General features: G+C 37.8%; 4 protein-coding genes across 5 annotated transcripts; 1 reads left to right on the forward strand and 3 right to left on the reverse strand.

Annotated features, from left to right (window-relative positions):
- Positions 1 to 1,222: 1,222 nt before the first annotated feature.
- On the reverse strand, positions 1,223 to 2,483 carry chic (profilin chickadee). Its single transcript, XM_090168557.1, has 4 exons — positions 2,120 to 2,483; positions 1,591 to 1,765; positions 1,405 to 1,502; positions 1,223 to 1,341 (listed from the first exon to the last, which is right to left on the reverse strand). The coding sequence occupies exons 1-3, from the start codon at positions 2,240 to 2,242 to the stop codon at positions 1,405 to 1,407; spliced, it is 396 nt and encodes a 131-aa protein (XP_090024683.1). The 5' UTR covers positions 2,243 to 2,483; the 3' UTR covers positions 1,223 to 1,341.
- Positions 2,484 to 3,351: 868 nt separating this feature from the next.
- On the reverse strand, positions 3,352 to 4,800 carry TfIIFbeta (transcription factor TFIIFbeta). Of its 2 annotated transcripts, XM_090168561.1 has the most exons (8): positions 4,595 to 4,800; positions 4,450 to 4,523; positions 4,221 to 4,375; positions 4,128 to 4,148; positions 3,982 to 4,063; positions 3,824 to 3,920; positions 3,621 to 3,764; positions 3,352 to 3,547 (listed from the first exon to the last, which is right to left on the reverse strand). In XM_090168561.1, the coding sequence occupies exons 1-8, from the start codon at positions 4,652 to 4,654 to the stop codon at positions 3,428 to 3,430; spliced, it is 753 nt and encodes a 250-aa protein (XP_090024687.1). In that variant the 5' UTR covers positions 4,655 to 4,800; the 3' UTR covers positions 3,352 to 3,427. The 2 variants fall into 2 exon arrangements, with proteins under 2 accessions (XP_090024687.1, XP_090024686.1); XM_090168560.1 differs by lacking the exon at positions 4,128 to 4,148 and having other exon boundaries at positions 3,982 to 4,084.
- Positions 4,801 to 5,005: 205 nt separating this feature from the next.
- LOC149952451 (uncharacterized) lies at positions 5,006 to 7,359 on the forward strand. The gene is made up of 2 exons (XM_090168558.1): positions 5,006 to 6,926; positions 6,995 to 7,359. Exons 1-2 carry the CDS (start codon positions 5,191 to 5,193, stop codon positions 7,296 to 7,298), a joined length of 2,040 nt encoding a protein of 679 aa, XP_090024684.1. The 5' UTR covers positions 5,006 to 5,190; the 3' UTR covers positions 7,299 to 7,359.
- On the reverse strand, positions 7,356 to 19,004 carry LOC149952452 (chordin-like protein 1). The gene is made up of 9 exons (XM_090168559.1): positions 18,695 to 19,004; positions 18,146 to 18,351; positions 17,471 to 17,561; positions 16,449 to 16,636; positions 15,236 to 15,332; positions 10,897 to 11,054; positions 10,576 to 10,837; positions 10,408 to 10,506; positions 7,356 to 7,844 (listed from the first exon to the last, which is right to left on the reverse strand). The coding sequence occupies exons 1-9, from the start codon at positions 18,774 to 18,776 to the stop codon at positions 7,696 to 7,698; spliced, it is 1,332 nt and encodes a 443-aa protein (XP_090024685.1). The 5' UTR covers positions 18,777 to 19,004; the 3' UTR covers positions 7,356 to 7,695.
- Positions 19,005 to 20,149: the final 1,145 nt, after the last annotated feature.

Below are 20,149 nucleotides of genomic sequence, written 5' to 3' on the forward strand. Positions count from 1 at the left end.
TTTTAATCATTTTTCTATTTGCATTAATTACATTCTAAAATATAAGTTACCTCGCAAAGTTAAGCCTACTAAGTGAGTGTCAACTTTGGATGATGGAGTAATAATTGTTAAATTTGATAACTGTTAAGTGGTTTCAATACATCCAATGAAAGCCTACCTCACGCAATAAATTATGCCTTGGCTTTGAGGTATGTAATTTTTTATTATATTCGAAAGATATATTGAACGAAGTTTATAGTAACAAAAAATTTTTTAATAGCCTGATGTGTGAAATTAAGATACATAAAAAAGCTAGTTTTTTTTCAGGAAATTTTTTTCATTTGTAAAAGGAAATTTTTCTTAATCATTTGTTAGATATGAAAAGTCAATTTACCCTTTGTTTAAATTTAATCAGCTGTTCCAAAAATTATACGCGTTAGAATTTAATGCCGGTTAATTGATGGTTAATATGCAAAAGTACTTAAAATTGCGCTTAATTTCTTAATCTTGGAATGATATTACATTTATCCCCCTTACTATTTAGAAGCAAAGTTCCACATACAAACAAAAACTTTGCGGCACATTAGGCCCATTTTTTTACTCCAACCTTGGCACTATACAATCCGATGTTTTTAAATCTTTTATCATACTAGCAGACGTTTGAACATAAATTAAAAAAAAATGTTTAGTGATAAAAAAGTAGCCCCTATTTAGTTTGATAATGTAACCAGATTAAAAATGCAATCTGAATTGACTAGGTTCCAAATTTTTTAAAATCAAATGGTTTCTCGTAGCCAATTAAATGTTTAAGTACAAATTAAACGCTAGTTTCAAGATTTTAATAGAGACAAGTTAACGCTTCCTAAATTTTAAATTTATTTAGGAATGACAAAGATCTACAAATTTAGAAAAATAATAGCAAATTTGTTTTGAATGGAAAAAAATGGCTTTTATTTAAATTAATAATTCGAGACTATTTTACTATGATATCAAATATAAAAACTTCAGGGGGACAGATTTTTTTTCCTCTTAATTAAACAAAAACATTTTTAGGTTAACTTAAAAAAATAAACCATTTTAGGAGCAATGCCGCACTGATGAAACTGGTTACGTTAGAAAACAATATTCTAGGTAGCAAAAAAGTTATACGCAGGGGAAAAAACAATACTGTCAAAAAGACAAAGTGGAAGTCTTTGTTGAATTAATCGGAACTTTTTAACATTTTCTTAATTTAGTTTTTAGTAAAATTTAATTTTGTTTTCTCTTGAAGGGGGAGGTAAGAACCGAAAGCACAATAAGTCACGGCAGCTTCAATTTTTTATGCACTGCGAAGCTCACTTTTTGATGGTTTATTATAGAAGACTTTTCACATAGAAAAAGAAAAACTTTAATTTCTTAAAAAAGCTCGATGGTTCCCAAGCTCACCTAATAATTATTTGCTCTCAAGTAGTCTCCTAGCTTTTCAACGACTGTGTTGAGCTGACCGGGTGGGAACCCATCGATAGTGGCAGCGGCGAGTAAACCTGAGAAGAGACAAAACATTTGGTTACGTTGTAATATTAGCCAGGAAATATGCGTAAACATAGCCAGAATAGGAAATGTATATCTTACATGTGTTGGTTGCCACCACTATGAGAGCGGAACTTCCTTTCCTTCCACGGAGTAAGCAATTGTCAGCAAACAGGCAATAGTATTTATCTCCTCCTAACCAGATACCATTTTCATTGAAACCATTGGCATTTGACCTCATGGTGTCAGCTATGGTCTTTAATTCTTGTTGCGTTACCTATGACCAAAGAGTCAAGTCAATGACTTAGGCCTAGTAAATAAAGTTAGGCTTACACACACCCGTGGAGTACTTCGCCCACATGCCCCTAGTGACAAAGTTGTAGAAAATAGGCTTAATGTAAGCCTATGCCCAAACTCAAATTCCTCAATTAAAATATCATTTAGCGCAAAATTTCGTACAACTCAGGTGAAGGACGCCCCATTTAACCTGCGAAAATGAGGTTAGATACCGAAATAGGGCCAACGAAGCCAAGGTAAATTGGTAAGCCTGGGAGTTTCGGGGTCTCAGGGATGGGAAAAAAATGGACCGTACTACTAACTAAGCCTCGGCTATTAGAAAAATGAAACTCACTGGTGAAGTTGGATCTTTTTCGAACTTCGCCCAAACTGCTCCATCTTGTAAACCGGCGATTACGGCTACTCTACAGGATACTTGAGAGCAAATCTGGTTATCTACATACGCTTGCCACGACATTTTGGAAGTTATTTTCTAGAAGGAAATCACCAAACACCGAGAGTTGATCAATAATCCAACAAAGCCAAAATCCTGTCTCGCCGCTCTCTCGAGAATATCTCCAGCCACCGGTGTCAGCTTCCGCCGGTTGTAGTCCTCCGCTTTACCGCCCCTTGCGGAGAAATTTAAGATAAAAGCAGTCTTCGGATAAAAGAGAGCGAATGAGAGACCGCCGTCGTTGAGAATTTGTACACCGCTGAAGCTACTTCAATTAGGGCCAACCACTTTATATCCCGAAAATATACCTATTTTCCGATTCGCAAAAAACAAATATCCCTTGTGATTACGTCAGTTTCCAGCTAAGGGATGACCTTCCCCAAAAAATTCAACTACGACAAAATAGGCATAATTACAAAATAGGCCTGAGGAAAAAACCTAGATATTTTTGCATTAGCTATTACCACGTGTTTTTTTGCGTTTTCTAAATGATTTTACAACCCAGATCAGATGCATTTTGCAGTTTATTTCAAATCATTTTAGTGTCCAAACGTTTATTCAAATATGTTTAATGCTAAATAAAAAAGTGCAGTTAATTTCAATTTTTTATTTTGTAGGAGCGGCAGTCGGGCCTATGTGTCAGAATCCCGTCAGACTAATCAATTATGCCGCGAATATTTTTTATCGTACACTTTTCAACAGTACTTTAATTTTTTTCTGTATTTTTGCGCGAAATGAGTTATTTTTTTAATATTTTGCGTTGTAAATAATTCCATTAATTTTTCTTTGTCGTAAAAATTGCTTTTTTCCTAAAGAACTACTTTTTCTCGAAGCATGAATCACACGTGGCGCAAGCAGCCCTCTCAAGTGAGTCATTTATGACGTACTTGAATCTGAAATTTCATCGAGGAGCTGTCGCCATCTACTGGCCAGTTTAAAGGCGAGCGTTTTTTATGGCTTCGGCTGGAAATTTTATGTTGTTATATGTTATATATAAATGAAATTTTTTTTCCTGAAATTATATAAACTTTTCAGCACTTGGTAATTTTTTGTTTGTAACCATCATTCTTATATTTTTTTAATTAAAAAGTTTGTTGAAGTGTGTAATTGTAGGTTTGCATAAACCACACACAGAAATTTTAAAATGCATACATAGGTAGCAAAATTTTATTATTCATAGAATTTGGATAAATATAGGGTTAACAAAATTCAGTTTTTCTTCTCATCGTCTTTATAATGTCGATATTCTGGTTTCAGTTCCCACATATTCTTATGAGGGCTTTTGCCATTGTAATTGCAAATTTCCTTTAAGATTTCTTTCAAATAAGGCTGTAATAAAGAAAAATATATTAGAAAGGCAACTATTTTAAAAAACAATTTTAAATATAAAAATACAGCTTACAATTGGCTGTCGAGTAATTTTTTCCAGATCTCTAATGTTGTAATACTGATGTTTTTCAAAAGCAGCAAACAGCATTTCTGTAACTTTGTCCTTGTCTTCGCGAGATTTCTTCCCTTCGGATTTTTTCTTCTGTTCAAACTCAATCTGAAATAAAACACCTTAAGAACTCTCCAATTTGAAACATCAAAATTTCTCCACATTACATTATTTTTATGATCTGATATTGGTTTATAATTCTGTACAACTTTATCCAGTTGTTTTACTAGCCTAGTTGGTTGACTAGCTTGCAGAATCGTTTGTCTAAAAACAATATTAACATTATTGGACTGTTTTTGAAAATATTTAAAATTTATCTATTAACCTTTTCAGTTGCATGTAACGATCGTCTCCAGTTGGCCTACATTCTCCTTTCTGAACAACTTGTCCTTCGATGAGTATTTTTCCTGAAAAGTATACAGAATTAGCTATTCTACTCACGTTAAAAGCAAGTAAATATTTTAATTGCACCTTCTGGTATATCAGCTTCCCCTGATGTTGGTAAAGGAAAGTAAAAATGAGAATTACCATCGGAAGTTTATTTGAATCATTTTAAAGTCATACCCTTGTTTTGAGAGAAAACGGAAAGGCTTTGATTGTTAATATTGGATATGATGAACTTGTGTTCTTTGGGAATGGCGGTTTTTTCTCCTGGTTCTTTCATGTTAACCATTTCATTGGAAAGAGTGAAAAATATATCTGGTTTGTTGTTGATCCCTCTAAATTGAAAACCACCATGAAAGGTTTATTTGTGCTCAAATTTATATAAACAATTCATCTGCTTAGTAATAACTTTGTAATTTTAAGTCGTCCAACTTCACTCATTGGCAAAGCTTTCTCCCATCTTGAGGATATGTATTTAGGAACCTAAGATAGGAATTACACCAAATGTATGTAGCCCAACTTATATAAAGCCTGAAAACCTTTATTTATTTTACTTTTACAAGCCAAAGACCCCTTGATGCATTGCTACAATCGACTTCTTTATCACTACTCATTGTTCGATAATTTAAAAAAAATAAGTTAAAATATAATACGTATTTTTATATTCTATTTGGCATGAAATCCTATAAATTGGAAAATTAGTTTATGGTGTCAGCCGAACAAACATCAACGCAAAAATTAACCTCGAATGACGGAATAAAATTCTGTCGTCTGCTTAAATTATAGTAGAGGTCACAGTGTATTACTACGGTACAGTAGCGACATCGGGCAGTCTATTGGTGTAAACTAATACTTTCTTGGGTCGCAGAGTTTTTAGAAGTATTTGTTCCATGACTAGTAGTTTTCTAAAGTTCATATCGCGCGTTTCTTCGTTTGTTTGTCTAAATTGTTTTCGACTCTTCGGACTTGCTAGTTAATTATTGATTATTGGATTTATCCAGCTATAACTAAAGAAGTTGTATTTTTTACGTTTAGTTTTTGATTACTGATAAGAAATTTTTATTTTCTCAAAGTTTCTAGTTTTTGGAATCTTAGTAGGTTTAAGCTTATAGACGAAGTTAGGGTTAGTGGGCCACTGCAATTTTTATAAATGTCGGATCACATGTATTCTGCGGTTATTCCAAATAGAAGCACAATTAACGTAAATGGAACTATAGTTTCTGAGGATAAGATTTTATTAAATGCGATGGATCAATCTGGTATTATTGGAGATTTGATAAACACATCTTATCAACTTATTGATCCATCCGAAACTGAAACCTATGAAATTCACACTATACCAGATGGTGTCCAATTGTCAAATGTTGTTGTAGTCGCCTCAGGTAACAACATAGTCCAAAGAACTATCAATGACCTAGATTTCAGTGAAGAAATTCTTGAACCAGAAGAAATTGACGAAGATGGAGTTATTGTTGAAGAAATTACAGAGGATGGTAATGAAGAAAGTGAGATGAAAGATAACTCTAATGAAATAGTTACTGCTGACAACTCAAATTTAGAGATCAAAACGACAGGAAATTCCACGGATGATCTAAAACCTCTAATCTGCATATTGTGCAAAGATGAATTTCTCAACTTTACCCTCTTCCGCGATCACTTATTTGATTTCCACATCAGCGGAAAACTCTTCAAATGCAAATTATGTGATAAATCTTTTGATTTTCAATCGGAGCTGAAGAAGCACAGTTCTTTTCACACTGGAATTAAACCCTTTGTATGCGAGTATTGTAATAAGGGGTTTGTCAAGAAAAACATTTACGAAGGGCATTTGCTTTTACATATACATAAGGACGAAGAATTTCCCTTTATGTGTGTATACTGTGACAGACATTTTCGACTCAAGGAAATGGCTACTGTCCACATTTGGAAACACACAGCCGATGGTGTCACTCATTATGAATGTGACAATTGCGCAATGGCCTTTTACTCTGAACTAAGTATGGTTCATCATCAAAATAAAAAGAACTGCAACACCGATCTGAAAAATCAAACTTACCAATGCCAAAAATGCAGTCTGGTTTTCAACAAACGGCTGTCATACATTTTGCATTTCAAAGAAAGTCATTCCGATGACATATTCTTGAAAATATTTGAAAACAGCGTTTGCCTCAAATGTGGAGAAATTGTACTTGAAGATGGACTCGAAAAACATGCAAGATTACACAAGTCAAAGGATATCTTTCGTCTGAAGTGCCGTGTTTGTGATAAAGTCTTGAAAGGAAAGGGAGCGTACACTATTCACATGAAGATGCATCTTCATCATCAAAGAAAGGCTGCCTTCACCCCCAAAGATGGCGGGCCATCCACCTCCCAAGATAATGAAGAGGATTCAACTTTGGATCCAAACCAATCATCCATACCAGTTTTTGACCAAACTAGAAAACAATATGACATGGCGATTGTGGATTTTCAGTGTGAAAATTGCCCATTGAAAACAGTCATGTCAAAGTTTTCAATTGAGAAACATAACAATTCTCATATGTCGGGTCCACCTTACCTATGCGACAGATGTCTACAAAGCTTTCCAAACCCTTATGATTGGGCTGGTCATTTGCAACTGTGCTTCGCAACTCAAATTGATGGTCTCCCATGCCCAGCTTGTCCCACCGAAGTAGATACTATGAGGGGTTTAAAAATACACATTCGCGTCATGCACAAGGAACATCTGACGCATCAAATGAGAGTGGACAATGTCAATTATTTGAAATGTCCCATTTGCCACAAGAATTTCTTGTCCCGGCAGTCTTTGGCTTACCACAAGAACCAGCATAAAAAACAAAGAATTCAAAGAACGAAGGAAGTTCAATGTCCTTATTGCCCTTCAAAGTAAATGTTCTTGTACATTTTTTTTATTATATTACATTCTCTCCTAATCAAAACTGATCATCTCTTAGGTTCTCGAGCACAGTAACCTTGATGGTGCACAAAAGGAGTCATACTGGCGAAAAACCTTATCAATGTAAAAATTGCGATAAAGCTTTCAAAGACAGAACATCCTTGAGAAACCACTGCATCATTCATACCCGTCTGTATCGTCACTTCTGCGACACATGCCACAAAGGTTTTGTTACCCCGTACAAAATGAAACAGCATCAAATCAGAACGCATTTGCGAGGAATCAAACCTCCTAAGCCAAAGACACCTAGAGTTAAGGTGGTGCTTCAGCCAGATGTCGATGAGGATGTTGATTTTTGTTAACCAAAATTTAAGCTGTTCAACGTTATAAAATGTCATTTAAAAAATTTAAAAAACAACTTTATTTAAATCATTTATTTTGTCTTAAAAATCAAGTTATCCAAAGAATGGTAAACTATCGTATTTTAGTTTTTTTTTATATATAAATTCCAGGTACCGCGCAGAATCCCTTGCTCCTTAAACCTAGGTCATGAAATTGTATTGTTGAGTCACTAAGCCATTTTTCGAATTTGGCGCGTAATTTCTGGGGAACCAAATCTACTGTACACTAGCGCCTCTACGGATTGCTTCTCCGGAAATAGAAAATAGCTACGTTTTTCGAATTTTTGCTGATTGATGTCAGCGCTAAATTTATAAAAAGTTCGCTTTAAAGTTCGGTCGTCGAAACAATTTGAAAGTTTCAAATATTGACTCCTAGGACACATCCGTCTTTGTTTTCTAGTTGTTTTAATTTTAGTGCATTTTCCAGCCTTTCCGTTCGTTTGTCACAACGGTTCGCACAGCGTTCCGTCAAACGTTTCCCTTTTTTGATGAATCGTTGCATTAATCCTGAAAATGAATTTAATTAGGTTATGTTGGTAGTTATTAAGATGAGTTTGACAAAAGCTATGGGAAATTTTCGCTAGTTACGTTAAAAACTAGTGCCGCGTGTCAGCAGACGATTATTGTATTTAGTTCTTACTACCTTTAACTGCTTTTGAACACTATTTTATGGCGTTTTACATTGGGACTGCTCCGAGCGTGATCCGGATTTGCCTTCTACGTCATCGCTCTACCACGGAGAACTCCGCTAGGTGCTCGGAGGACTAGACTTCCAGCCCTCCCAATGGAATACGAATTTTTCTCGGAGTCACTTTGCTTAAAAATTGCTCTTTTTTGGTTGCCCCGTCCCTGGAGTTGGGGCAGCTCGGATCAATCCGCGAGGGAGCAACAGTGCCAATGGAAGACGTGCCTCCTTTTTGGAGTTGCCCTTTTTGTCCCAATGGAACACGTTTTATATTTAGGAGCGCTCCAGGAGTGCTCCGAGGACTCCAATGGAAAACGCCGTTTTTCTAGCTACGAGATAATATAAACCTCGCACCATAGATTCTAAATAACTACCCCGCGCGTTTTCAATAGACTGGTAAAGCCACCGCCCGAAAACGTGTAGGGGGAACTTGTAGGATTGTAGATGTACCTTTGTGTGTACCATTGTTTTGGGAATAGTACAGCTGGAATGAAATAGCGTAGAAATCTCATAGGTAACTAGAATGTTGGCGTGTAACTGGCAAATGGCCCAAACGCCGTGGCAGACGAAGCCAGATCTCAGCCAATCAGAGCTCAAAGAGCGGTTCTGCCAAGAATTTAATGTCACCGGAGAGAATGACGTCACCTATCTCCCGCCTCTAAAAACGAACTGGCGACAAGCTCGGCCGTAGGCGGCAGCATTCTAGTTACCTATGAGATTTCTATCTGAAATAGGCTCGTTCGGGAGTCGTGGTTTCGCGAAAAATATTCAGAAATTTCGAGTCGGCGCGCTTAGTCGTCAACTCTATCATTATACGGGTGGCGCCATCTATTACTTTCGAAGTACATTAGTAGTATTAATTCAATTGTATAGGATATAGTTCCCACCGCTAGCAGCGGATGGCGCTACCAACAAATGATAAGAGTTCTCAATTTTGAAAAATTTCTTTCGCGGAAGGCAGATTGAAATTGTCATTCTAGCGGTACTATTCCCAATTCAATGGTGTGTAGAGCCTGCAGTTTCTACAAGTTTCCTATACACATTTTTTCTAATAGCGTTTTCCACTTATTTGAAATTAACTCTATAGTTACCATGGTAATCAACTTTAAATAAGACCACGGCCAACTTTGATGACGACGCGCGTGATGATTGGCCGTGAAAGGACAATACAGGGAGTCAGCGACCGATGTAGGTGGATTTTTATTATTTCACGTGCCAGAAGTGGGTAAACGCTTACTTACAAAACCGTCAATCAGAAAGCTCTCAGAATTCGAATCTAGGGTACGGAGTTCTAAGTTATCTATGGTAAAAGATACTACTCTATACATGAATTATAAATTACATATGAATTTTTCAAAATTAAAAGAATAAAATTGGCGGATACGTCGTTTGGGTTGTTATGGACCTATTCGAATCTAGAAGGGCTTACTAATTCAGTTTTTAGACACGGTAGGCTAATTGGTGACAGTGGCGTAGCTAGAATGGGTGGAACCGGGGGCGGATATCATGGTGTGCTACTTAAAAAAAGTTTTTTCAAATTTCTCTAGTTTGTAAGTTTTATTTTTTTCACGGTCGGGTGTCATCCCCAAAACGGCCCCAAACAGGTGACCCCCGGTGCCCCCCCCCCCCCCCCACAGCTACGCCACTGAATTGGTCTAAATTGGAAGTGCTGCTGTTGTACGTTCAAGTCGAGTCAAGAAGTTATTTTAACAATTTGGTTCAACTAGTGAAGACGATCGCAGTAGCACCAATTGGGTTTGAAATAAACTCGCTTAGTTTTCCCAATTAACGCGTGCTTTTTTTTATTCGAAGAAGCTAGTTACTCTAGATTCTTGGTCCTGAGCGCCGTCTTGAAAGTTTTAATTTATCGAAGATAATAAGTATAGAGTATATCCTCTAGTATTTCTGCCCCCCCCCCTCTCTCGTGACTTTTGAGATTTTTGGCTCTGATCTATGGTTTGTAATCCCTAAAACGATTAGTATTCCGTCAAGAATATATTGAAGTTACTAAGAATATTGGGTGAACGTAGCCCAAAAAACACTTCACAACATTCTAACGAAATCAATAGTCCCACTCTATATATACATATAGATGTGGAACTAAAAAGAAGTTTGTAAAGCGGCTGCTATGTCCAAGTACTTTACCAGCGCCAAATTCTTACGGCGGATTTGTGGGAAAACATAAAAACAAAAAAACGGGCCGTTTTCTTTCCTGTGGTGGACCCCTTTAAGGCTATGGTGAAATACTCTTAGTAACTTCAATACATTCTTGATTCCGTAAAAACCACGTTGTTTCTATATTCCCGTAATCCCTAAAATGTTGAGCATTCCTTTTACAGATGAATCCTCCTGACCATTTTTTCGTCATAGGACTTTTCAACTTACTGGATCGTGTTGTTCCGATTAGTTTAAAGTTTTCGGGTTTCATCACGGCTGTGAAGTCTTTTATTGACACATTCTTTTCCATGAAGTTCAATGTTCGATCTAAAAAGAACAAAAAACTCTTTTTTATTGTCCCGTTAGAAAGAATATTGGGTGGGTGCAATAGTGTACCATCTTTTATCGTGAAAGTGACCAGTTTGACGTCACTTCCGGCCGTGTGAAAGGCGAACATATAGACATCTCCCGTAATCTCGCTCTTGTAAACGATTGTGTCCGTCGATTGAGGGAAACATTTCAGAATGTCCTTCTTGACTGGGTCTTCTTCGACAGCCTCACCCAAGCAGACGGGGCAACATTGGCCGGGGATTTGTCTGGGATGGGCGCAGGGAGGCGTATCGTCGCAGCTCAACCGGTTGCACTCGGCCTTACCACGCTGAAACCGAGGAACTAATTTAGCAAACGGAATCTCTTACGTTACCAATCAGTTTTTACCTGGCACTGGCAAAGTACGCAGTCCATTTGGCCAAAAGGTCCAATTACGGGATGCCATTGTTCGCCGTCGCTGTATAGGTGTCCCGCTGAGAGACAACCCTTTGAACTATCTTCCTCACTCTGCTGTACCGTTTCCTGACGAAGAGTTGACGCTTGTTCTAGAGTTATGGAGTTTAATATTTAATTTACAAATATAGTCTATTATTTATCGGTAAACCCCTGTAAATTATCTTAACCCTGAGCACCTAGGGGCTGCGAGTGTAACTTATCTACGGGGGCAAGACTTTTCAAAGGAGTATTAAGCTTGGAGAAATATAGCCCGCGGTAGTAGCGAACGGGTGGGGAATTCTTTTTCACCAAAGACTGGCTGGCGGCTGCAGTGCTTCCACCATAGATATAAGAAATGTATATAAAGGTCTAGATAAATTTCGGGGCGTCTAAGCCTAACATAAAATACGGAAGGCACGTGACCAAGAGCGCGAGCTCTCTTAGCATTTTAGTACTAAGTAATCGTTAAACACCATCTGTTGGTGACTTTTAGTATAATTTTTAAGCAGGAAACAATAGCTCTCGCGACGATAGCACGAGCTTTCTTACCGATAGATAGCGCCAGTGGCGTAAATAGCGCCCCCGCAGACCCCGCGGCGCGGGGGGCCCCCAAACGTTTATGATTAAAATTTGTGCTTTTTAAAAGAGCCCCGAGTCGTTTTTCGCGGGGGGCCACGGAGTTCCTAGTTACGCCACTGGATAGCGCCTAAGAAGGATAGCCTGCAGAAATTACGCGTTTCTGCTAGCTGTTAACTCCGTATTCACTCCCTTTGAAATATTTTATCTAGACCTTTATATACGTTTCCACTTGGAAAATCTCATTTCTCCCTCTGTCGGGTCCAATAAGTCCCTTTTTATCCCTTTCACATTTTTTTAAAACTAAAACAATAAGATTTATAATATTTAGTCCTTACAAAAAAGAAAAATAATTTTCTTAGAAATATTTTAAAATCTATGAACTGAAGTTATCAGACTGCTATACTCGTTTTCCTTATAAAGTTACATTTTGACCTCGAATTTGAAATTTTGCGCGCTCCTAGGCCGAAAAAAAATGTTTTTGATTTTTATGAAACCATTTTTTATACATACATAGAAATATCTATACCCACCATTCCCAAGTGCAATTTATCGCGTCAAAAGACGGGGATGGAAATTAGCTTTTATTTGACTCGATTTTGTCGAGCACCACCGATCAAAGACGGTTCAATCGTCTTTAGTGCCATCAATATGCGATCAGACAACTAACAAGGAGAGTACCCGAGGTGTTTATTGCCGATTTAGTTCAAAGTCGGCCGTAATGTGGACCTATATGAGATATGAAATTTCCCAAAAGGAGACGTTGCACTACCCATTCGATTTGCCATGGCAAGCGAAAATGTTTTTGACCACTTACAACCAAAATAAGATTTTTCCCTTTTTTTACCCAAAATTTGTTACAAATTTACACTATAAATGTTTCAATTTACCCAAACTTAATGAAATTTACCTAAATGTGGTCCAAATTACACATTTCGTGATTTTCAAAATTTTTCAAAATTTTCGTAGCTAGGACCCTGTGAAACCGAGAAAATCCCATGCTTTTTTAAATGGAGATTTTATTGTTTTAAGTGATCAAAAACATTTTTGGTTGCTATAGCAAAACGAATGGCTAGTGCAACGTCTCCTTTTGGGAAATTTCATATCTCATATTGGTCTACATTACGGCCGACTTTGAACAAAATCGGCAATAAACACAAGCACGTAGATATAGAAAGTCTAAGAGGGGGGACGGGTTATAAGACAACCAGATTAAATCGCGAGCGCGAAATTTTTCGTTAGCAATAACGCATATTTAAAGTACTGGCTAGACTCGGGACGAGTGACAATGACATTTCCGAACGTGTATCAAACGAAGTTTTTTTAATACATTTAATGTTGCGCTCCTTTCGTAAGAAAGGAATTGACTCCTAAGGGGGGGTTTGAACCCCCTAAACCCCCCTTATATACGTGCTTGAATAAACACCTCGGGTACTCTCCTTGTAAGTCAAAATAAGAGTATAGTTGGATTCACCGCATAGTGATGGCGCGAGGCGAAAATAATCCCCACTCAGAGGGCCACTGATGAAACCGAAATCCCAACCCGTTCGCTACTTCTGCAGGCTTTATTTCTCCATGGACGAATCCACTAATTCGAATCATGATTCGTCCATGATTTCTCCAAGTATAAAGTTCTATAATTTACCATTTTTGTCATTAGATTTATTTGGAAGGTTGAGTTAAATTTCAACGTGTGTTAGCAGACGATTTTTAGATTTAGAATATATTCCCTTTAAGAGGCAGTATTTTGAACGTGCAAAATCTTTCATATGTTTCAGAGAGTTAAAATGTTATCCCGCAATTTTCCGTATAATTAACAGAAAAATGATACATTGTAACCCAATGTGCTACAAAATTGGGTTATCCGATACCCCATTAAACTAAACATATGGTAATTAATTGGGCAAGAGAGCGAGGCTACTACAAATTTTCTTTAAATGCATTGAAACTTTAAACATTTTTAAATTAGCTAATGATTAGATGATTAACTTGGTACCATCCGCAAATGTTGTTATGTTTGGGGGTAAACACTCTTAAGCTACGTTCACACTTACCGCTAAATTCGCTTCGTTTAGACAAAGATAATTTAAACTCGTACCCTAGATTCGAAATCACTCTCTCGCGCGTTGCCGATAGCATTTACCCACTTCCCGCCGGAACTCAGAAAAAATTCGCTCCATGGTTTGCGCCTTACCGCATGGGCCAAATAATGATAAATCCAGGACATGACTCTATGCGAAAAACCCGTCCAATAGCGCTAACACCCGCCCACTATTGCCCCCTATTGGGAAAAGCGCGCGATCGCGGACCTACGTCATTTTGGGGGCATATTTTTTAGGGGCAGTTTTCAAAAATAATACACGTGGTCATCGTAGTAAATATCAAAGAATATTTATTCACAGTTATCATATATAGTGTGGTTATAAATGTAAGTACTTATTTTTATACGTACTAAGTTCATAATTAGTATAATATATATAATTATATAATACTTTCCTAGAATGGTTAAAATTAATCTAAAACTGAGAGGCCAATATGGCAGGATTTTTGAATAACAACCGCCACTTATTTCCGAATTCCGACTTAAGCAACACTAGATGGCGTTCGGGAAACCGGAAATTTCTGCTTGATTTTGCTCCCAATTTTTTTTTATTTACTCCTTTTCCCCACCTACTAAAATGGCCGCCTGTTACTTTTGGTGGACGACCGATTTAGTACGTGATAAGGTACCAGAGTCATGTCCTGGATTTATCATTATTTGGCCCATGCTTACCGCAACCACGGCCAACTTCGATCACGCGCTATATAGCGCGGCAGCGCGTGGTCGAAGTTGGCTGTGCCACAACCGATGGAGCCCGATTTTTCTGAGGTCACGTGCCGGAAAAGGGTAAACGCTTCGTAACAAAACCGTCAATGGGAAAGCTCTCAGTATTCGAATCTAGGGTACGAGTTTAAATTATCTTTGGTTTAGATAACTGGTTTTTAAAACCGGGCTGAAGCGATTTCGCACGTGTGAACTAAGAATTATCGTAGGCGGTCAAAACTGGCACACAAACAGACCTAAACTGGGTTTTAGGCTCTAGTGTGAACGTGGCTTGAGTCTTTGGGCAGTACAAAACCGAATAAAATGTTTTTATTCTGCTTCACCCGATAGTCAAAAAAGAACTGACAAAACCGTCAACATTGAAAATAGCCCAAACTACCCAATATACAGGGTGTTTCAAAATATTATGCAAAACTTTTAATGAGTTGTAGTGGGCGAGTTGAGAAGTATGCCTGTTTTTCCCCATTTTCCTACGATGAGCGAAAAGAGCGCCAGAGAGCTTCAAAGTGTGGCCTACTAGCCGCTGGATGTAGGCTGTAACAAGCTAGTAGCCAGGGGCTAGTAGGCCACACTTTGAAGCTCTCTGACGCTCTTTTCACTCATCGTAGGAAAATGGGGAAAAAACCGGCATACTTCTCAACTCCCCCCCTACAAATCCTTAAAGTTTTTTGCATAACCTTTTGAAACACCCTGTATAAAAAAACGCCTAGTAATCCATAGCCCACCAAAGCACCGAATATTATATAAAATGAGCGACATTCCCAAATTCAACTAAACCCTAGTCTTACCCATTAGGTAGCCGAGATGTCTACAGTACAGTATCAAAGAATCGTAAGAGAGCAAAGTGAAAGGTGGAGGGGTAGGGTGGTTGTAAATTAGCGCGGTAATTACCTGCGGGACAGTTAGGGCAGCAGTCGTCGGAGACGTAGATGGGCGCTGGGCAATCCCAGTTGAGACAGGATTTGAGGCGACAAAGAACCATACCACTCTGTCGGAGGAAAGAGTAATTAGCGCTATAATTAACGGTATATAGACGAGAGCCGTCGCGCCTCCCAGACCCCGGCTGGACCACTTTAGCAACATCCATCTAATTGTACCAGTCATTATAATCTGTCCATCTGAAAGTCCATTTTTCTGTTCAAATCTCCGAGCGAGGCTCGCCGAGAAGAGGAAAATAGGTCTATATTTATAATATAATCTGGGCGATTTAGGGATGGCAGGCGCCCGCGAGACTCGATTCCTGGCTTATTATCGGTTGGAAATCGGTCTAGTCTAGCTGCATCTCTCTAGATCATCGATAATTTGAGGGAAGTAATGCGCCCCCGTGTTAAACTTTTTCATAGTTGAGATCGGTATCTGTCGTGGCGACGCCGGCCAGCGAGCCACCCGTTTCTGGGCGCGCGTACTAGGTCTAGGTCGTCGAATTAAGCGGTGAGTGGCGGCGACTGTCCGCCGCGTCTAGTTCGTTTCCTTCCTCGCTCATCTCTTTTCGCGCCAGTGTCACCTACCAACGGTTATTTACATTTTGATTTCTCGCTACGAGGAGAGCGCCGCCTTTAATTTATTATTATTACTACGGTCGTTTTCGAAGGATTGCGCTGTTGTGTGTCCTTGTTTGAATTTTGTATACAACGGCCTTCCACGTACCCTTCCTATTGTTAACTTCTCTGGCTATGAAAATTTTACTAGGATGTTTTCAGATTTTTTTGGCCCTTGATATTGTATAGTGGACAATACGCTATTTAGACTTATTTTTTTTTATTTGAATTTTTTCCTCGTTCGGTCGAAAGGTCAAAATTAGCATCGCTTCCTTAGGCTAGTCCAAAGAAAATAGATAGAGGAAGATAAATTTCACTTCGTGATAAGTTAGCGATACTCATTTCCGGTAATGTTATTTTGTAGGCTTCGTCTATTGAAAAAAATAATAAATCGGAAGTTAATCGCGCAAAAGGGAAAGCTTTCTAACGTCGATATATTTTAACGCCTACTGGAAGAATAGTTTCAATTCCCTTTCTATATTTTCTTTGGCTAGACATTCTATCGCGACAGAGGCAATAAGGGTTTTATAGGATTTTTGGTTTTATTGACGGAAGGCCATAGATACCTGGCAGATACACTGAACACACTGATTGGGCCTCGTCGTCTGAATTCCGGTGGAATTGGAGGCAAAGATCTGTCCGTCCCAGATTTTTCTACCGTCGTGGTAGCAAGGAATCTCTCTTGCCGACTCCGATCCGTCATAGCTGCCGCCACCTTCAGATGACGTCGGCCCGTCTGACGCCCGGATGTCGTCTGAACCAAAAATATTATACGGGAAATGGAATGAATTAGTTTTACAACCATAAATTTTCAAACGGAAAAGAGAGAGAAAGAAACGTTATTCGGTAGATTTTAATCTAAAGAACATTATCCTCCCTTGGTTCTTCGATGGGTAATGGTTAGATAGCAAGTTTAGCAACAGTCATTTAAAGCTAGGCAGCAGTATCAGCCTAGCATGTCGGATAAGGTCCTGCAGTACAGATTTTACCCTAACCCCTTATTTCTGTAAAGTTCCGGTTTGGTTTCGAACTGATATTAGATTAGCACGACATCTATCGGTTAAATTGTCGATGCCTATCCCCCTTCCTCGTGCCCAAAGTGGCTATTTTTTGTGTTTCACCGCGTCGTAAGGGTAATAATATAGATCAACGCAAGTAGTATAATTTTTGTAGACTCGAGCTAAGGAGGAAAGAAATAAGCGCTTTAAAGAATCAGCCCATCGAGACACATTTGGTGCGCACCCCGGATGCGTTTTACCCCAAAAAGCGAAATTAGGTGGCGCTAAGTGCCGATTTAATCGGATTTTGGCGCCAAACCAGCCTTTCCCACGGGGATAAAGTAAGTACTTGTCATCAACTGGACGTAAAAATTGACTACCCTTGCAATAAAAACAAAATATTAAATCACGCGCGACGCGTTTTTTTATTTTCCCGCCCACCCCGGGTAGACTGGTCACGCGTCGTCTCCTCTGTCGACCAATAAAAACAACGCTCGCGTTTGTTTTCTTGGCGCGAAATATGAAAGCTACTTTCGAACGGTCGAGTAAGTTTTGTATTAATACCGGTAATGTAAAGATTAAAATATTACCTTCCCCGCAAATTTGGCAGCATTCATCGGGTTCATCGTCATCGCAGTTAAGATCGGAACAGTAATTACTTTCGCAAGTAACTTTGCCAGCCTAGAATTGAAAGAGAAAATACTGAGTACTTTTCTTTTAAATTTACGTGGGTGATTAAGTACTGGGTTGAAAAACTGTTAAAGGGGTAACATTTTTGGAGATTTGTTTGATTGGAAAAGTCATTTTTGACAAAGTAGAAAGCTTCTATTTAATTCAAGTTTTTATATTTCGCGTTTTCCTTACGTTTATGAATAGAGCCGAGGCTTAAGAGTCGCTTATTATCGAGGTGATTGACTTTAAATGGCTCCATCTAATAATATGCCCACGGAATCCCATGTAACCAAAGAGTTAAAGGGTGGGGACGACATACTTTAAAGTTCCAAACATTTTTTTCGCGTGTATGCCATAATTCGCTCATTAGTCAACTCGTAAACTCGCTGAGTACGGCTATAATCAACGAATTTTTTTCAATACGCCCATGAAGAAAGAGACATGGGGGGGTCCAAGTTAGCCTCCGTAGTATTTTTTATTCAAATTCTTCGGTAACTGAAATACTCCGGGGTCCATTATCACTAAGTAGGACTGTAATTAATGGGTTTTTAAAAGAGCGCGATAAATTTCGAATTAGAAAAATTAAGACTTACCTGGTGACAAGAGCACGAGACGCATATATTAGCAGTCGAAGGATCTAATATGTGTTGCCATTTCTCGCCTATCTTGTACCGCTTCCCGGAAAACAGGCAAACTTGCGAACTGTCTACTATGTTTAATTTTGAAAATGCCAAAAGTGATCTCCTATTTGAAGGATGACTCGATTCATATGGCCGTGGTTCTTCTCGCGCTATGAGACCTGCGAAGTTAAATTATTCAAATATACGCAAATAGCACTAATTTTTGGCTAATAATAAAATTTCTTAATTGTCAACAATGATTTAAATTGTAACTTAATTACCCATATACTTGTAGCGCGAATTTTAATTTAAACGTGTTACTAACATTTAAAAATGAATTTTAAGACAAGTGTCTTCCATTTAATTAATTTAGTATCATTTCCATAGTTATTTTTATTTTATACAATCTACTCTAGTAATGAAATAATTTTCCTCTCGCAAATAACTTTCTTTTTTTAATTTAATTTACCATTAAATGTATTAAAAATATGTTTATTTAAAAATAAATAATTAAAACTTTACCTGAAGTTTGCAAAATAAATGTTAAAGTTAGAGGCGCAAATAGAAATATCCAGTAACTTCCAATGACATTTACGTAATGCATATCACTTAATTATTCTTTTGGGGAATGAAATTAAATTAGCTTATATTGAATATAAATTAAACCGAATTTTATTATCCAAAAAAGGAGAAAACGAAATAATTATTAAAACCGTTCTTTGATATGAAGATATGACTTTTCGCTTAGAACCGAGATTGCCAAGAGAGCCGTAACTCTATGAGAGAGGTGCTCAATTTTGGGGCTCTTGTTTAGTTAGAGGAAGAATTGAAAGTGAATATCTGCCGGTAATTCTTCTCCCGTAAATAAACTAGCTACTGGAAGAAGAGAGGGAGGGGGGGGGGGATTCACCGCACAGGGGAGGTAGGGGGGGGGGGCACTACGTCTAACATTAAAGAGCGAAGGGGAGAACCTTCTTTGCTGTGCAGTCGGTGAAAGTAATAATATAAATAAATTCATCAGCCAATCGCCGGTCTTGATTGAGGGGTTGGGTCCCTAGGATACGCCCACGGTTTAACTACGATTATACGTTTATTATTACCCCGTGATTGTAATTAGGGTAATTAACGCCCTCCTCCCCGACCCGCGACTCGAGTTTGAGTATGAATGAAATAATTATTTACGCGCTTTCTTGATAGAAATACCCCGAAATTACGTTCTTTATAAGCTTATTTTTATTAGAATACTTATGGAAATTGTGGGAAAATTTATATTTTACACGGAAATTTCATTTTACCAAGAAAATTAATTGTATTATTTGAAAACCAAAATAGTTCAAGGGTATTAGAGTAAATTATTGTATTAATTCTGATAAGGACACTCAATTTGACCCCATAATAAATTTAGTTTTATCATGAATTTTATTTAAATGCTTTTTTATTTTCACTTGTACTGAACAGAATTTTTATTTAAAGAAGAAAAATTCACGATTTGTTTCGTGGTATTGCGAAATTTATTATACGAACAAACGATAAAAGATCGCCGTATTCTTTTAGTCGATACACTTACATGATCAGCATTTTTCAATTCTTAATTTTAATTTAATAAAATGGGAAAATATGAAAAATAATTTAAAATATGTTCGAGATATTTTTCCGCCGGCCTTGAGAACCCCGGGTTGGCGTGGCATCTTCTTGGCTCATCATCACACCCTTCAGATTCATCCTAGACAATTTGGCGCTGTTTGATGATGATGCAGGTAGACTAAAATAAGGCTGCATAGGTAGCGCAATCAAATGATTAAAAAAAACCCTTGCGCAAGCGTGCTGCTTTTTCCATTAAATATTTTACAATGGGCAACCATTCATTTATAACACGCTCATCTTGTTTTTTTGTCCACGACTTCTTTTATTTCCTTGTTCTTTTCAATTTCATGATTTTTCAAGTGAATCGGATATGTTTTTATTATTAATTTCATT

The sequence above is a fragment of the Leiobunum rupestre genome, chromosome 3 (assembly GCF_980474605.1).
Source record: "Leiobunum rupestre chromosome 3, qqLeiRupe1.1.hap1, whole genome shotgun sequence".
NCBI lineage: Eukaryota > Metazoa > Arthropoda > Arachnida > Opiliones > Sclerosomatidae > Leiobunum > Leiobunum rupestre.

Coding starts and splice junctions, on each gene's coding strand:
- chic (XM_090168557.1), bottom strand. CDS start 2,242: ATGTCGTGGCAAGCGTATGTAGATAACCAGATTTGCTCTCAAGTATCC. Junction 1,766..2,119: donor AAAAAGATCCAACTTCACCA/GTGAGTTTCATT, acceptor CTTTGGTCATAG/GTAACGCAACAAGAATTAAA. Junction 1,503..1,590: donor AGTGGTGGCAACCAACACAT/GTAAGATATACA, acceptor GTCTCTTCTCAG/GTTTACTCGCCGCTGCCACT.
- TfIIFbeta (XM_090168560.1), bottom strand. CDS start 4,654: ATGAGTAGTGATAAAGAAGTCGATTGTAGCAATGCATCAAGGGGTCTT. Junction 4,085..4,220: donor CGTTTTCTCTCAAAACAAGG/GTATGACTTTAA, acceptor TGAGTAGAATAG/CTAATTCTGTATACTTTTCA. Junction 3,921..3,981: donor CGTTACATGCAACTGAAAAG/GTTAATAGATAA, acceptor TATTGTTTTTAG/ACAAACGATTCTGCAAGCTA.
- LOC149952451 (XM_090168558.1), top strand. CDS start 5,191: ATGTCGGATCACATGTATTCTGCGGTTATTCCAAATAGAAGCACAATT. Junction 6,927..6,994: donor TGTCCTTATTGCCCTTCAAA/GTAAATGTTCTT, acceptor ATCATCTCTTAG/GTTCTCGAGCACAGTAACCT.
- LOC149952452 (XM_090168559.1), bottom strand. CDS start 18,776: ATGCATTACGTAAATGTCATTGGAAGTTACTGGATATTTCTATTTGCG. Junction 16,637..17,470: donor CTGCCAAATTTGCGGGGAAG/GTAATATTTTAA, acceptor TTTTTGGTTCAG/ACGACATCCGGGCGTCAGAC. Junction 11,055..15,235: donor CTGCCCTAACTGTCCCGCAG/GTAATTACCGCG, acceptor CCATAACTCTAG/AACAAGCGTCAACTCTTCGT.